General features: G+C 34.7%; 3 protein-coding genes across 6 annotated transcripts; 2 read left to right on the top strand and 1 right to left on the bottom strand.

The window, feature by feature from the left end:
* The first annotated feature begins 1429 nt into the window (after positions 1–1429).
* On the top strand, positions 1430–8194 carry LOC122405304 (serine/threonine-protein kinase Warts-like). Of its 4 annotated transcripts, none has more exons than XM_043409955.1 (5): positions 1430–1863; positions 2732–3089; positions 3189–5772; positions 5975–6255; positions 6716–8194. In XM_043409955.1, exons 2-5 carry the CDS (start codon positions 2811–2813, stop codon positions 7145–7147), a joined length of 3576 nt encoding a protein of 1191 aa, XP_043265890.1. In that variant the 5' UTR covers positions 1430–1863; positions 2732–2810; the 3' UTR covers positions 7148–8194. The 4 variants fall into 4 exon arrangements, with proteins under 4 accessions (XP_043265890.1, XP_043265908.1, XP_043265899.1 ...); XM_043409973.1 differs by having other exon boundaries at positions 1430–1869; positions 2769–3089; XM_043409964.1 differs by having other exon boundaries at positions 1430–1869.
* Positions 8195–11439: 3245 nt separating this feature from the next.
* LOC122397887 (mitochondrial pyruvate carrier 1-like) lies at positions 11440–12574 on the top strand. The gene is made up of 3 exons (XM_043397357.1): positions 11440–11740; positions 11867–11967; positions 12384–12574. The coding sequence occupies exons 1-3, from the start codon at positions 11685–11687 to the stop codon at positions 12536–12538; spliced, it is 312 nt and encodes a 103-aa protein (XP_043253292.1). The 5' UTR covers positions 11440–11684; the 3' UTR covers positions 12539–12574.
* A 1071-nt stretch (positions 12575–13645) lies between these two features.
* On the bottom strand, positions 13646–17333 carry LOC122397879. Its single transcript, XM_043397345.1, has 12 exons — positions 16508–17333; positions 16307–16425; positions 16090–16234; positions 15880–16009; positions 15634–15799; positions 15371–15551; positions 14945–15303; positions 14719–14875; positions 14423–14554; positions 14154–14271; positions 13882–14036; positions 13646–13757 (listed from the first exon to the last, which is right to left on the bottom strand). Exons 1-12 carry the CDS (start codon positions 17152–17154, stop codon positions 13655–13657), a joined length of 2412 nt encoding a protein of 803 aa, XP_043253280.1. The 5' UTR covers positions 17155–17333; the 3' UTR covers positions 13646–13654.
* Positions 17334–18242: the final 909 nt, after the last annotated feature.

Below are 18242 nucleotides of genomic sequence, written 5' to 3'. Positions count from 1 at the left end.
CTACGTAGGTATTTACTCATGGAAACATCAAATTTGTAAAGACTTCTGATTGATGAAATGATATTACTGACTTCTAATTGGTAGAATGTGACGCTGCCAGTGTCATTCCACCAATTGAAAGTCCAGTGCTATATATGATTTCACAATAGATTCTATACTGTTCGGTGTACACTATGCACTTCGTTCAACTAGATAAAATTTTAGAGGTCTCTTGCACAATATTTCGCAAGTTAATAACAGTAGTGATTTTACATGTAAATTCCTTAATATCGTTAACTTTTCAAAAATATTGTACAAAAAGCTATAGTAGATGGTATTGTTTGATGGGTTAGGTGACATTATTAAAACTTTATGATAGATAATCGATCCAATGAACAAATCATCGTTTATTAAGTATCATTGCATTTATATGTATCGAAATACATTTAACGACTAGTAATTTATTTCTTGAATTTATAACAACTTCAAAATGTACATACCACGGGGCTATCGAGATATTTCATAAGAACACACGAGAGCTGTCACATACAGATTATGTCTCAAATCCATTATTAAAACGTAACGATATACAATTAATAACTAATAATTTATTACTTAGCTTTGTAGCATATTTAAAAATTCTAATGTTGCAAAGTTACTAACAGAGTAAAACTAGTCATATTGTATAGATTGATTAATCGTGTCGAGGTTAGATGTTCAATATGGTAGGAACGTCATTTAGTGTTCTAGCTAGACAACAACTAGAAACTTATGGAAAAAAGAAAAGAGATCTGTTTGGTATGTCGTATTCCCCTCAAACGGCAAAAATTTATCCCCCTTAATGCATACAAAATATACATATGTCTATGAGCACTTTCAACAATTTTCTACATCAATACTCGTAATTGCGAATACGATGAATAAGTTTTGGTAAATAAAGTATTTGAAAACAATTTCTAATATACGCAAATATTAAGTTTAAAGAGTAAATTTTGCAGTAATACAGATAATTGAAAGAAATTTTATTCATAATTTAATGCAAGTACGAAATCAATAAATAGACAATTTTTTCTTTTTGTCACAGTTGGATTCAATGTTATTTTAATATTACGCCAATTTTAGTATTAATAAACTAGGTATATACTCAATAATGAGAAAAAGAGGAAACGTATCAGGGAGTTAGTTGAGTAATTTTCTATTTCTAATCAGAATTAAAAATGAATTCAACCAAAATGATTTAATGATAAGGGTTGAAGGGTGCGTAAAGTAATGTTTTAATTGAAAGCTATTTTTGTGCTAATTTTGTTATTATTTTTATATACATGAATTATTATGACCATAAAATTGATAAATGTAGCAAAGATGTACATATTCGAGAAGAGTTTGCTTAAAATTTGAAAGTAATTTTAATTGAAATTGGACCAGTTTGAATATTGTTAAGATAAAGGGAATAGCTTAGTTGAATAGGAGAACAGAAGCGATTGGTATAATGTTGACATCCATTTGGCACGAAAAGGCAGTTGCAATTCGCTGAAGAATCAACTTTTTTAATATAGCTTTTTAAAATCATCGTCCGTTTTTTCAACAAATGACAAACATTATTCATCAAACGTACGACAACGTTAATTGCGAAGATCAATTTGTTTTTTCGCGCACGAGCTTCGTGTATGTACACCGTAAATTACGAAAAAGAGTGTCAAGTCGGTGTAGGAATGTGGCACTTCAAAATGGCTGCCAGTTACTTTAGTAATTTACGGCTGTATCTTTCTTTGTTGTTGCTGATGTAATTACGATTGTGTATCGGAATATCGGAGAATTGATTTAAAGGAAAAATAGTGGATCGAAAGTTCTACGTACACATTACCCTCGTCACATGGGTTTTGGGTAAACGTGAGAATAGAATATGCTCTGAAGTCGTTCTCTCCCGATTGCTACTTCGATCGAATTTATTTCAAGACATTTCTCAGCCAATGCCTTCTCTTCTACGAAGAAAGTGTGTTATTGTAGCTTGTTCTACGTATAAAGGACTTTTTGGATCGATCCGTTACATATCTAACGAATAGGTTAGATTTCAGATCGATCTCAACATCATGTACAAAGATACGGAGTTTGTGAGATTACATACGAATCTGTTTTATTCTATAGTATGAGCTTCTAAATAATATATATGTATATATATATATATATATGTATGTATATATACATATATATATATATACATATATGAAATTATGGATGAACAAGCAAAACAATTTTATGCTACAGACAAGACTTTTGGCATAACGAATAACATATTTTGGTGTCTATCGACTCACTAATATCGATATAATTTTGTTATTGCATGTAATTATAAATATTTGAAAGAGAAGTAGTACATATTAGAATTAGCAATGCCTGTTGTTGCTCCTATATCAAAGCGACGTGTTTGTTGCGTGTGGCATAGTACACTACCGCTGCAATGACACTAGAAAAAGTCTGTGCTAAAGCTTATTAGCATAAAACTAGTTCTGTAAGCATCGTGTTAATATATTTATTTGATTCGCAATAAGAAACTTTGTACAATATATACTATAATTTAGTTAACACAACGATACAATTGTCCTTTAATAACCTTAGTAATCGTAAAGTACCGTTTGGATTATAGTACTTTGGGGAAAGTAACACACTCAAGCAATATCGTATCATGCGTGATACAAATGTGTCGTAGAATTTTTAAGACGCTATAAGAAAGCAACTGAATATTATGTTTTAGATGTATGTATGTATATATATATATATATATGTCACAGCCGGATTAAAGCTAGGTCTCAGAGGGCCTAGCATGGGCCACTATGAATCCACCCGCGGTTAGTAAATCGAGCACTCGTGGCTCTGGATACCATCAAAAGGCATTAGCTGAAATTCGTAATTCTTTGCTGCCTTTTGCAAATATTGGAGGAGCAGGTGAAGTAGGTTCCAGCGCTGCCAGTACTATATCTACTTTATCGACAACCAGTGGCATTAGTTCTGCCTCTGGTCTCAGTGGTCTCTCAGGAGCTTCGGGTTCTACTATCGACAAGTCTGATCAGCGACAACTATTGGTACAACTACTAGCCATGGGATATTCGGAGGTGCGTAAGTCATAGAAAAGTTTATCAATATCGGAAACTATTTTTATCCGAGAAAAGAGAAAAGAGTCGTAACGTGCCTTATAAATTCTTAATACGCAGGAAATTGCATTGCGTGCTCTGAAGTTGGCCGGTTGGCGTTTGGATGCCGCTATAGAGTTTTTGAAACAAGCGCAAGGGGAATCGCTGAATGGACTTGGTAAACTTAACACCAAGCTTATAAGGAAACCTAGTTTGGAAAGGGAGTTAAGTTTACAACGTGGTAGTCCTGCACTGGACAGTGGAGCAGGAAGCTCGCGATCCGATAGTCCTCGTTTGACAGAGCTTAGTCCGCACCCGCAGTTAAGTCGACAGTATTCTCCGAGCAATTTCGTAGAACGAGAACCACCTCCACCACCGCCGCCTAGATGCAGTTCTACGCCCCCACCGCCGCCGCCACCTCACGCTCCGTATAACCAGCCAAATGTACCTACTAATATGCAGCAAATGCTCAAACGCATGTCTCCTGCTCCAGTCGTTCCTACGCGACCGCCTCCCACCGCACCTGGCAATACCGGACCAATTTCGACATCAGTCAATTTGCCGCAAAGAGGTACAAGTCCGGTGGCGAGCTCAAACAATAATTCGAATAGCCGCCAACCTATGATCGTTCAAAATGGTCCTCAAGTTCAACAACAGCTTTCGCAGCAAATGCAGGCTCTCAGCATATACCAAACGAGCAACAACAATTCTAATACTCAAGTTGAACCGCCACCCCCGTATCCCATAGTCTCTTCTTCGTCGGCTGGTCCGGTACAACCACCATCTTACAGTGTTTCTATACAAAACAGGCAGAGTCCTACACAGTCTCAGCAAGATTATCGTAAAAGTCCTTCTTCTGGTATTTATTCCGGTCCGACATCGGCTGGATCGCCAAGCCCCATTACGGTCTCCGCTATATCACCGAATACTCAAGCTTCTATGGCTAGACCGACCCCGCTGCAAGCTTGGGGTGCGCGACAGGCCAAAACGCAGCCACCAATAATTATGCAATCCGTCAAGAGTACTCAAGTGCAGAAACCTGTCTTGCAGACCGCTATCGCGCCGACTTCTCCTCAACCTATTTCGACCACCAGCAACACACCACCACCACCACCTCCGTCTTATGCGTCTTCTATTCAGCAAAAGCAACAGCAACCTCAGCAGCAGCAGCAGCAGCAGCAGCAACAGCAACAGCAACAGCAGCAGCAGCAGCAGCAGCAGCAGCAGCAGCAGCAGCAGCAGCAGCAACAGCAACAACAGCAGCAGCAGCAACAGCAGCAGCAGCAGCAACAGCAGCAGCAGCAGCAGCAGCAGCAGCAACAACAACAACAACAACAACAACAACAGCAGCAGCAGCAGCAGCAACAGCAGCAATCGCAGCAACCACCGCCTGCGTATCCACCGGTGAATAACGTTGGCACGTCATCTGCGAACAACATAAACGTAGGTGTTTCGGTAGGAGTGCCAACCACAGAGCCACCAAGTTACGCGACCACTATGCAAGCATTAGCGGCACAACGTGGTATGCATCATCCGCTTCCTCCTCCTCCGTATGGGACACCCACCACCGAAGACTCGAGCGGAATGTCCACGGTTGAAAATAGCACGAATCTTAGGTCGTCTCCCGTCGCACTGCATCCTCCGTTACAAAGAAAATATTCACCCGCGGACAATTGTCAACATCCTATTGAAACGCCGCCTCTACCTTCGGTAACATCGACTTCCGTAACCACGAGGAATAATAATAATGGTAACAACAATAACAGCAGCAGTAACGGTGGTAACAACAGCAGCGGCAGCAATAACAATATCAACAACAATAACAATCATTCACCGGATAGCAACGGGGCTAAGGGAGGAGGTAGTTCGCCTTCGTCTTACAAGATCAAGCATCAATCACCAATACCGGAGCGGAAGCACATGAGCAAAGAGAAGGAAGAAGAACGCAGAGACTGTAAGGTACGCAATTATTCTCCTCAAGCGTTCAAATTTTTTATGGAACAACATGTTGAAAACGTGTTGAAATCCCACAAACAACGATTATATCGTCGGCTTCAACTGGAAACAGAGATGGCTAAGATAGGCCTTAGCGCGGAGGCGCAGTGTCAAATGAGGAAAATGTTGTCACAAAAGGAATCGAATTATATTCGATTGAAGCGGGCGAAAATGGACAAGTCGATGTTCACGAAAATAAAGCCAATTGGAGTGGGTGCGTTCGGTGAGGTAACGTTGGTCAGAAAGCTTGATACCAATCAATTTTATGCTATGAAAACTTTAAGGAAAGCAGACGTATTGAATCGCAATCAAGTTGCTCACGTTAAGGCTGAAAGAGATATACTGGCGGAGGCTGACAACGAATGGGTAGTAAAGCTCTATTATTCCTTTCAAGATAAAGACAACTTATATTTTGTAATGGATTATATACCTGGCGGTGATTTGATGTCGTTGTTGATCAAGTTTGGCATTTTCAAGGAACCATTGGCAAGATTTTATATTGCCGAGCTCACGTGCGCGGTAGAAAGTGTTCATAAGATGGGTTTTATTCACAGAGACATTAAACCGGACAATATTTTAATCGATCGAGACGGACATATAAAGTTGACAGACTTTGGATTATGTACGGGATTTCGCTGGACTCACAACTCCAAGTACTATCAACAAAATGGTAAGAATAAACGCTAATCAATTATCAAAGTACCAACAAGTAAAGCGACGAAAGCGGAATCAGTAATATCCATATTATACATACATATGTATAAAGTCATGTACATAATTTGTGGTAAAAACAATTAAACAAAACAGATTGTAGCGTTTGTTTTACTAATTTATTTATACAGTTTATTAGATAATAACTATTACCACAAAAGCAGGTCACGGAAAGCAAGATTCCATGGATCCCGCTGATGACTGGAACAACGAATGTCGTTGCATTCAGTCAAAACCATTGGAACGCAGAAGGCACAGAGAGCATCAGAGATGTTTAGCTCATTCGTTGGTTGGGACACCAAATTACATTGCGCCGGAAGTACTACAAAGGACAGGATATACTCAGTTGTGCGATTGGTGGAGCGTCGGTGTAATTTTGTATGAAATGTTGGTCGGTTCTCCACCATTCCTTGCCAATACGCCCGCCGAAACACAATACAAGGTGAATACATTTTTAATTTCGTTCAAATCGGTTTCCATAGTAGAGAGGCCATAAATATGGTGTCCAAACTTTTTCACAGACACCTCCTTAACGATATAATTTTTTACTCGTTGAATATAAAAAATTGTTTAGGAAAACTGCTGGCCAAATTAAATACTTAAACAATTTCAGTCGTAATTAATATATTATGCATACATATAAGGTGATTGTAGAAAATGGGGCAAGCTATGTGTAGATAAGACAACCGGTATGTTGGAAATAACAAAAAAAAAGAAATATTCTTGTAGTTGTTAAACTCTGATGATTAGTGTATTGATAGAATGAAATGTTATTCCCATATTTTGACATTAAAAGTGTTTTAATTGTATGGTGAAAACATTACTGTGAAAAATATTACACTATAGATATAATTAATCAGAGTCTAGACGCGATAAAAATTTTCTAATGTTTCGCGTTACAGGTGATCAATTGGGAGACGACTCTACATATCCCGAAGCAAGCAAACCTCTCTGCAGAAGGTATGGATCTGATATTAAAGCTTTGCGTTGGTGCGGATCGTCGGTTAGGTAAGAACGCGGATGAAGTAAAAAGTCATCCGTTTTTCGCGAGTATCGACTTTGAAAAAGGATTACGTCGACAAGTAGCTCCTCACATACCTCGGATACAGTATCCTACCGATACAAGTAACTTTGATCCGGTGGACCCCGATAAATTACGGAATTCGGAGTCTTCCGATTCCAATAAATCGGACGAGTTATTAGATAATGGTAAACCGTTTCACGGTTTCTTTGAATTCACGTTTAGACGGTTCTTTGACGACGGTGGTGGTCCTGCGTATCCTAGTCGAATAAGTTTGGACGATAACGACAATCAAGGTCCTGTTTACGTATGACAGTAGGTTAATAAGTTTTATTCGTGGCAAAGATGAGATAATGCAATATTTCACGTTCGATCGGAAAATTTTTTGTAAATATTGTTCAAAAGAGATTATTCTGGATTAGGACGGGTGTTTGAGTGATGCGAACTGTGAAAGATTTTGTTAAATCGTCGTCAAGGAATGTATACCGTACTATATTATACAAGCTGAACAGAACGGCTGTCATCAAAAACAAAAACCCTCGCTTTCGTTCCTTAATTTCGATAACAGGATATATCGACGGTGTAGAGCCATGTGTTTCGTTATTTGTATTCTTGTGTTTTATTTTCCTAATTTTTCCTGTACCTTTCTCAACCCCATCTCCACCGCGACCACCACATATTTCATAATCATCGAATCCCATGTTGGAATCATCTTCTCAGAGATCAAATTTTACGAACGAAACTCTAATCGATAATACGACAGGACGGAGTTACACTTCATCGCGGAATCTAAAATTTATGGGCATTTATCGTGTGTTTATGATACAGTTTCTAGAATTTTATTATCACACAATGTGACACAATATATCTTGAGTTAAGATCTCGAGTTATAATAACTTTTAGAATTTCATGAATTCTGCTAAAGATTGTACGTACAACTTGAAAAAAGAAAGAAAAAAAAAAAGGATACTAATTCGTTTACAGCGAGGTATATGTAATCTCGAATACAATTATGAACGTGATGGTCGATCGAAAAATAAGAAAGTAAACGATCGATGGTTAGGCAATGTATACTCTTGTGTAATGTGTTTATCGAAGAAAAGGTATTGTGCTTGCCATTCTTATTGGAATTGGCTTTCGTGCCTATCGGAAACACCTGTTTGTATGTTTCAGCAAGTACTGTGATATTGCAAATAATTAGAATAATGTGGCTTTTAAATGTATCGGCCTTCTTATTTAACGTCTTTTTTTACATTGAATGCTACAACATATAATAATTATTAATAAATATTAATTATTATTGTATAGATTCTTGAATGGATGTAATGTGTTCATTGCATATTTTATGCAGCTTTCAATCGTCAAGCCTTTTTTCACTCCTTTTATAAATATTTTGTAATTTTAAGAAATATCTATTTACTGTCATGCCGTATATATTGTATTTTGTGTGTGTCTCTTATGTCTTCTCGTATTAATTAGATATAATTAAAATTAAGAAACTCTGAAATGAGTGTGAGACGAACAGTTGGAAAGTTCTCAATTGCACAGAAAAATCGTTAATTTAATTTAAGTGAAAACACGAGTAAATGATACGTAACGTCAACCAAGTAACAAACATTCAATTCATCCGTATCATTTCATGAAACAGTTTCTGTCGTTCGTAAACGACTTCCTACTGTAACACTTCCTAACACTAGACGTACCGAAGGAACTGATGAAACTATCAATTGCAATATTTACAATATGGATAACAAAATGTGGAATTGGGAAAACGTTTTTTTCCATATCTCATGTCACATATGCATGCAATTTTATGCAACACGATAATAACACGATGTCGTATTACTTTTAAAAAATACCTTCATGAGACACATTTGTCTGTGTATTGTTTTTCCCTTTTTTTCAATTAACTAGCTTTTATTTAAATTGTTTTCGAGTGTCGAGGAAATTTGGCAAACGAGACTTAACATCCAAAACGATAAATTGTTTAGTGTCTGTTAATATTTTGTTCTCGTTGTTAAATATACAATATGTAAAGTAGAAACGGTTGCGTGCGCGCAGTTAGTGAAATTGATTCGAATGGCTGGTGGTAACGAGAACCAGTCCCATCTATTTTAAACAACATACGATCGATCTAGTTGTTGCATTTGATCGATTTTGTAAAAACTGAAAGACTTAATCGTTGACGTTACTCGTTTGATAGAAGAGAAAGGGTTGAACACTGCATTACTGCATCAAGAATGTATGTACCATGTACAAATTAAAGATAAATCGTTTTATTCGTACTGTTAACGTGTTGACAATGGAAAGTGAAATCGTTAATTTCTAATAGTTAATTGTACCTACAGAGGATTGACAAAAATCGATTGATTATAAAAAAAAAAAACACTTTTTATGGTGTAACATTGAAACAGTAACGATCAGAAGTTAAAAATATGAATAATTGTACGTTTTGTTTTTTATCTAAATTTTTTTCTAACTAGTTTAAATAATTACTACTAATTTGTGTGGTCTTTACATGCAGTATATACCAAAGGAAAAGTAAGTCTTTTATATAGAATGAGAAGATTGCTAGAAATGTAATCGTCTGAACGTTACTGTATTAATAACAAATGACAAATGACAAATGTTTAAATACGTGTTTCGCATGATTTATTCGTTATTATTGCGCGTAGAAGAAAAATGTATGTATTGCAAAAGAAGATGGAAAGAGGAAAAAAAATGTAAGAATGACTTAGGTTTTGTTACTGATTCTCACTGTATTTAGAAACTGACATTCTTCTTGGAAAGTAGATTCGATACATGAGAAAGAAAAGGTTTCCATGTAACAACAATAGGTTGCCTGTGAGAATTGAAAAAGTTTCAGTAGTGGAAAAGGCAGAAAGGAGGAATAGTAATTTCGTAGTAATACGCAACGCATTTAAGTTGTATTCATGCCCCACAATGTGTAAACATCTGTTTGTTTTAATTGCACAAAAGAAAGAAAGAAAAAATAAAAAAAAAAATAAGATCAGACATTTGGCATAGAAGATTGTTGCTTGACAAGAGGATTGAGTATTGTGTTACATCACATTCGACAAATAATGAATACCAAAGGGATTCACTCTTATTATCATAAAAGTAATCCTTGTATACTACAATTGCTAATCTTACTCTTTGTATACATAATTTTGCATGTGTAATTTTAGTTAATAGATGGTGTGCGATGCTAAAACGAATTTTCAACGAGTATTGGTTGTTTTGTATCTGTGTTATAAATTGCAAACAGACGATCGAAATAATCGAAAACATACAAAGCATTATTCTGCACGTATGTATTTGTTGCTCGATCATTAAGAAATTTGCGAGTGCTTCCTTCGGTGGATTTAATTCGTTCTATATATGTATTATGAAATAATCGAAATCAAACGGTAATCTAATTTTACACCGTATATACAAATACATACAACGATACCTATTAAAATGATTCCTATACATATATCTGTTAACACGTTGTGGCCTTACAATATATATGTATTATCTATGTGTACGGGTAATCGCAGAAGATAAAACGAGAAATATAAAACTATTTTTACTATAAGAAGGCTGAACACTGGGTACAAAAAGTAAACAATACCATATTATTATTTACATTAAAGAATATAGATAGAACAAGAAAAGGTTTCTAAAGTTAGTGAGCGAAAACAAAAGTTTGCTCTATAAAAACCATCAGCAGTCAACGTGTTAAACTCGAAAATTTCATGATCGACATATTGATACCTCCCACACTGTATTGAAAAAAAAATATTTTTATACCATGAAATATATATGTATATAATAATTTAGTTCTAAATGTTATCCATATATAATTATAAAGTAATATCCACTGATTTAACTATGCGCTAAATTAAGCTCGGCTCGACTAATAAATTGTAGCGTTGTTGCCAGCGCAAGATCTTATGTCATTGAATTATCTTACAGATTATATCTATTGCAATTACAATATAATATACAGATCTGTTAACCCACATGTCAAAGGAAAGTGATTTTGAATTATATAGTTGTACATTTTGTAACATCCTTTTCTGCTTTGTAATTATGTTATGAAAGTAAGCGGAAAGGCGTATTAGTTTTCTAAGGCAGTATAATATATTAAACTTTGTATATATTTTCGATAATTATTCTAAATTAAAAATATGTTTAATGCTTATACGTTATGAATAATTATTTTCCACGTATAAACATATTATGACATTATTTGTTATTATTTAAATTCTCAAAATGTAATTTAAAAAGTGCTACATTTTCATAATGTAGCGATGTTGCTGTACATTTATCAATTGAAAAATTTATGTTTACGAATTCATTATTCAAATAAACTCGATTAAGTTGGAAATATTTCGATGAAGAAAAACTGATGTAATGAAACTAAATGATGATTGTGATTAACAGAAATATATTTTCCTTTGATTAAACATCGATTCTAATCGGTAAAACTTTAAATTCGAAAGAATCTTTAAAACTACCGCGCGTGTCATGAACTACTACACTGGTAACTTTACACATCTATGACCAACTAAAAAATTCGTTATACATAGAAGAACAAGACGCCAAAGATCGTAATAGTACGAGCAAAGGCAGTATGGCTTTTACTTAACATTAGTAATGTCATAAAATTTTCGTAATCTTAATGATACAAAGTCTATTGAATGTTTTTTGATTAGTACAGGAATGTTTTTTTTTGTGATCGATCGTTTATGTAACTATACCGTACTGATGCTTGTTTCTTCGAAGTTTACTTGCACGGATATTCTTTTGAAAGGTTGATTCATCGAGGAATAAGAAAAGACGATAAAGGGAAAACCATCGAAATGAATCGTGTCAAGAAACTTCTATCGAGTAAAGAAACTCGTGATTATTTGATGAGGTAAGCAACATAAAATTCACACTTGCATCGCTCACGTGTGCAACCGATTTTATTAATCGATATATAACTGTGTCTATTGGAGAGGAAAAAAGAATTTCTATACATGAAAAACGCTTTTTGTTTTAGTACACACTTTTGGGGACCAATAGCTAATTGGGGTATTCCAATTGCTGCAATCGCCGATATACGAAGAGATCCAGAATACATCAGTGGAAAAATGACACTCGGTTAGTTTGTCAATTTTAATATTTCCTATTACAATTAACGAACGTTTAAATTTCACTTATATAAATTTAATTTAATATAGTATAACATAAACAGAGACTTTAAATATTAAAATATCTAATAATTATATTTTTTATACACACGGTACGTAATAAATACATTCATAGTACGTGATACGTATACAGACGTCTATCCGGTTGGCTTCGTGTATTCTGAAAGTCTACAAATTATCTATAGTGTAATCCAATTAAATAGATATATTTCTAGCATTTATAATATCAACTATTATAATTAGGGTTAAAAAGTTACATTGTGTATGTTTAAGTATAGAGACAAAGGTATTATTAAATAATGAAAATTGCATAAGCCAACAGAAAATTTAACAACATTTACAAATTGTTATACTAATCTTTTTCAGCTTTGTGTTTATATTCAGCAATGTTCATGCGATTTGCACTCAAGGTTGAACCACGGAATTTGCTTCTCTTTGCCTGCCATTTTGTTAATGAAGGTGCACAGATGACCCAAGGTTTTAGATTCGTTAAACACCACTTTACACATAAAAAAGAATAATAGCAGATGAAAAAGGAATATTTATGAATCCTTAAAATTACAAATATTTTTAATTTTCTGTTCATAATTATTTCATATAATGTACATTATTGTGATTCACTATTATTTATAAATACAATCTAAAAATAATCTTAGTTACTTTTAGAATGAAATATAAATGTAAATATAATAATAAATAGTTCCTTTCTTTCGAATAGAAATTTGAGTACATAGAAATCGAGTGCCAAATATTAATAAGTCTAGTAAACAAACTTTAATCATTTTTACGCTGCAAATACAATAAAATAATGAGTTGGAAATGTAAACAAAGTAATGTATTACTTTATGCATGCCGATGAAAACATTAATCTCCGAACAATCGAGTTGCATGTGTTGCAATAGTTCTGCAAAAGGACAAAACTTTTGGTTTTATTTTATATTTGTTTATAGATTAAGTAATGTGTTTGTTTAAAATTAAAGCACAACTGATTGGCTATCTCCGTTTCGCTAAAATTTGATATTATATACATGTATATGCAATGTAAATTAATAAAAAAAACTGATTCTAGCATTTTTAATGTTGGGGATTATCGTCAATTCGCTTAACGATCGAGGAAAACTAATAAATTGTAAAATGAAATAATAGAAAACAAGTTATCGTGGTTGTGTATAGAATGTATTATCAAAATATAAAAGGTACAAAATATGTTTAAAAATTACACAAGTTGTAACACGACGATGTACGTCACGGCATAATAAATTCTCGGTGATGCTATTCGCGTACATTTGTATAAATTTCAACTGGACATACAGTATGTATGTGCGTATCTACAATTACAATGTATATATTTGTTTTTTACAATTGACGCTACACCGACCGTGGCGATACCGCCACGTTGGTGTAAATACGTTGAACGAGTTCTCGAAAAACTTTAAAAACGACGGCGACAGGTGATATAAGTTCTACACGAAACCTATCGGCGCCAAACAAAAGAACCTCGACTACACGTGTGGACGGCATACTGTTAAGATTTTATTACATTAAAGTGTTTTAAAATGACTATAATTTTCCAAGCCTTGGTTTATTGGACGGCATAATCAGTAAATTTTTATTTACTTTAATATTGCTTTAGTTCATTATTTATTTCTAATCAGGTAATAAAACATCGATGTGAGCAATAATATCCAGCTACTTTGGGCTGACGAAGCACCAGCTAATCGACATTTAAACATATCGTATCTAAAAAAACAAACACCAATTTAATTACATTGTAACATGTGTTGCACGTATATGATAACTGCCCACTGCACAACAATTTTATTTATTTATTTATTTATATATATATATATATATGTTTAATTACCTGGTTGCTTGATCGTTAACTAGATTATTGAATTCAGCCTCTACTAATTGGCCATCGTAATACGTAATTAAATCTTCAAATGGATATTCAAAACCTTGTTTACATTCACATTTATATCCACCAGTTTCGAAACCTCTACCCAGAATCGGTACGCACTGTGACAAAAAAAAGCGAAACGATTCTTGAATACAATTTCTGTATAGAATGACATTATTAACGAAACGTTAATCGAGACACGTGAACATTTATCTAGGTAGAATTTAATATCTTACGTATGACGTTTTCTTATCACATTTATGTGTACCCTTAAACGCATTGGGTGTGTAAAACACATCGTCGCATTGGTTGATGTCAAGCTGAAGCAGGTCCATAGTAACAGCTATAACACCTCTGTAAGGATTTTAATACAAAATGTGATCTTGCTTCTCTTCTTTCTTTGTAATAAAACTGGTTTTCTATCCGTATAGGGTATCTCACATTCAATTTCTCATGCACATACCACAACTCTGTACAGTTGTGTGCGTTGGACAGAAATACTTACTTGAATTCCAGTTTCTCTTTCAAGCTGTCCCAGCCAAAAAATGGGGATGCATAAGTAATTACCCATTTCTCCATTTTACCGTTACAATCAAAGTACGGAGTTGTCCAGTGACCATGGTTCAGGTTTGCGGCCCTGTACAGACGAACGCGTGTTCCCACACATTAAAATAAATCCTATTTGGGAGATCAAATTCCTTTTGCTTCTCGATCCCACAAATATAATCTCTTTATACTTTAATCGAATGATGTAGATTTTATGTAAGAAATTTATTATTTTAATGTATTATTTGCAATTACCTATAAGAATTTGGATAATGTTCGTATTTTTTTAAATGTTCTCCAGTTTCATTGTATCTAATTTTTATTTTCATATAATATTTCTCTAATTCGTCAAAATTTGTTGCCCATCTTTGTTTCAGTATTTGAAAATAATTCTTTTTAGTGTATACTTCGCCTGAAAGCATACACGTACGATTATAATATTTATAAGAATCCAAGTATTTTTTAGTAATTTCCATGTTACCTGTGTTATTGAACCTGGCTAAATCTTCGACTTTGAATTTTCGCGTGTTCAGTTGAGTTTTATAGGCATATGGGGCAAAGAATGTTCTATTTGTGAATTTGTTACGATCCCAAAATGTCCCAGCAGACCATATTTTCGTATCTCCGAGAACTAAAGCTAGAGTTTCTCCGATCATTTGATCTTCGGTAAGCGATCTGTCTGCTACTCTCTTACCAGAATAAACTTCATGGGAATCCGAAATTTGTAAAAAGGCACTGATAAAATTTGCCAATCGAGCCGCCATTTTTGCTTCATTTTCAAAGAATTCTTTGGCATCAAAACCTATGTCTCCGCGCAATGTTAACTCTTCTTGCGTGTAACTATAATTTTTACATTTTTAATCTTAGTCTCCGAATTTAATTAAAGGAATAATCACTTTATGCTTACTTTTTGCATGTTTTAGCATTTACGCTTAAGATAAATTTAAGGGCTTGATCTATATTTATTTTCTCAGATCTAAGAGCATCTGGTCCAAGAGAATAATTTCTGTAATGATAAAATTGCTCAAGGTATTGTTCTCTAAGATATGGATTTGCCTTTTCCCATTGTACTGGTGTCTTTTGGATCCCTGAAAAGTAAAATACATCATTCAATGCGCGATACGGTACGAAAAAAGAAACGAATGAAGGCAATAGGAATGAAACACGTACATCCTATTCTAGTGCAATCAAATCCATTATAATATTGTTCTTGAGTTGCCCTTTCTACAATTTCTCCAAGATATGGCCGTCGTACTACAGTAGGTAGCCTAAAACCTGGCTTACATCTGCATTGATATCCTCCCCTTCGAAAACCCCAACCATGTAATGGTTCACACTGCACGCGTAGCAAAAATTAAAATTGATAGAATCAAATTATTAAGTATAAAACATAATAGTTTCATTTAAGTTTAATACCTCTGTGGTTTCTGTTTTACATCGAGCAGTATTTACAAATCTATTTGGTCTAATGTTCCCTTCCCCTTTAGGACACTGATTTATATCTATTCTTTCAAAATCCATTTCCATTACAGATACTGCTGTATATCTGAATAAAAGATACATAATTTGAAAGGTAATTCAAACGAAATTCATTACTTTAAATCTGGCAATACGTATAAAACGTACGTCGGATACTCGATGTGTCTGAATCCTGTGTGTCTTGGATAAATGTCTGCGATAGGTACAACCGCAGCGATCAGCCATCGATTTGATCTGCCACAGTCAAAATATGGCCTAGTCCATCGTACAGGTCCAGGATATTCGTCCGCGCCTGTAGAAAATATGACGAAATAATTAAACACATAACTACCTTTGTTTCGATCGATCGTTTTTATTATTGTACCTGGTGGTCCATGAAATGTAAATGTTTCATTAGTATTATTAGCATACCGAATTTCAACTTGATAAGTGGTTTTAGTGTCGTGTCTTTTCTCAACATGATCTGGCAACCATTTTTTGTACCTAAATTCATAAACCGAATACATTAGAACGCATAAATAATCAGAGAGTTTGTTTAAATATCATTGATAAAATGTTTAGTTACCATTCATTTATCCGATGATAATCCGTTGTATAATCTTCGCTGAGACTACCGCTTGGAAAAGCTCCAAGATCTTGTACCGTAAATGTGTTTCTCGTGGATATTCTTTCCAAATGTATCGCATCGTTGAAATCGTCTGCTCTGAATGTTCTTGGAGCAAATCTGGGCATAGTCTTATTAAAAAAACCTCTGTAGGATGGGGAATAGGACATGTTTGGAGAGAAATATATAGCAGAGGCATTTATATGCGGATTCGAGGAAACGTCTGCAACTGTAGACAAGAAATAGTACATCATGCCCGGATCGTACGTATCGTTGATGGCTGGACGTATAAATCGTGACTGTAAAATGTAACTCCAGAAAAAAGATCTGCTAAGAGCCATATTATGAAGATGCAATAAAGCAGTTCGATTCGGAAACACGGGATTAATGTTAATGTCTTTGATATCGGGTAAATGAGAGACCGAGTCCTCTGGCAGGTAAAGATCTCCGAGATGTTGAATAAGACAATTATATTGATTAATCTTATCCATTCTTAGACGAATTTCATCAAAAGAATCTCGAATTTGCCATTCGTATTGTCCGACAACGCCCAAACAACAGAGGCACACGATCACCGTCACGTATTTTTTTAAATCGACAAACTCCATTTTTCGATAGGATAGAGTCGTTATTTATGTTTTATCATTCATTCCATTACTTCACTAATTCGATAGAACAGTAGGAATATGGAGTATTTGAGAAAACAAAAGAAATACGTAGCTTTTCTCCACCCAGCATTAATTCACAACCCACGCCTGAGTAACGCATTGACAAACGAGTAAACACACCCAATTCATCCGAATCGTACCATACGTTCGTGTTGTTTCGTAAATCCTACATGTTGCTTGAGCTTATGACGTCATCGATTCTATACCAAGTTGGAATTAACTTTTGATGTAAAAACTAGATTTTTACCAACAGACACGATGCGTGCCGGAAAATCCAACCGTCACCGGTCTAAAGGTACGAATAAAAAAATCTTAATGCATACACGAGTTTACGCATAAAGTGTTTACTCGTTTGTCGAAGATTATTCATCTATGAAAATAATTTTTCCTTGTTTGAATTTAGACAGTATCTTTATCAACAGGAACCAAGATGATAATAGTCATACAAGTATAAATAATATACAGCTTTTACGCTCAATGTCATAATTTTATTTTATTTTATTTCATTTCATTTCAGGACAGCATGCTGCAATCTTGATCCCTATTCTTTTATTCAAAGGTAAAAAGATCGTCGCGGAAGCTGTATCTACAGTATTTTCAGAAGAAAGAAGAAAAAGAACAAAACTATAGCTTAATATGAGATAACATTTAAATATTTTTTATTATGGTAATTCAAATAGCGCCCTGGTCCAACGACCCCCCAGGGGTTTGACTCTCCCAAGTACCTAAGTATTCCGCTCGCTGTGGCATTATTGTCCCAATACAGGTTCACCCCTATTTACCTACGAAAGAAAGAGAATTTCTCATACCTAAACAAGAATTTCGAGGAGACAACTTGCTGGGGGTCTCCTTCGTGCGGCTGCCCATGCTACTGTGGTTCCTGAGAAAATTTCTATGATCCCCGTTCACAGTTCAAGACTCTCGATATTAACGTGGGAAATAGTCTCCCGAAGGAGACTAATTATTCATCAAATATTACCGTCAGAAACAATAAATTTCTTTATGCACCACCATTCTTCTTTCGATTA

Source organism: Colletes gigas, unplaced genomic scaffold, assembly GCF_013123115.1.
Source record: "Colletes gigas isolate AHSC1104 unplaced genomic scaffold, ASM1312311v1 Colletes_gigas_Sc00001, whole genome shotgun sequence".
NCBI classification, from domain to species: Eukaryota; Metazoa; Arthropoda; class Insecta; order Hymenoptera; family Colletidae; genus Colletes; species Colletes gigas.
This window is presented reverse-complemented; position numbering and strand designations above follow the sequence as displayed.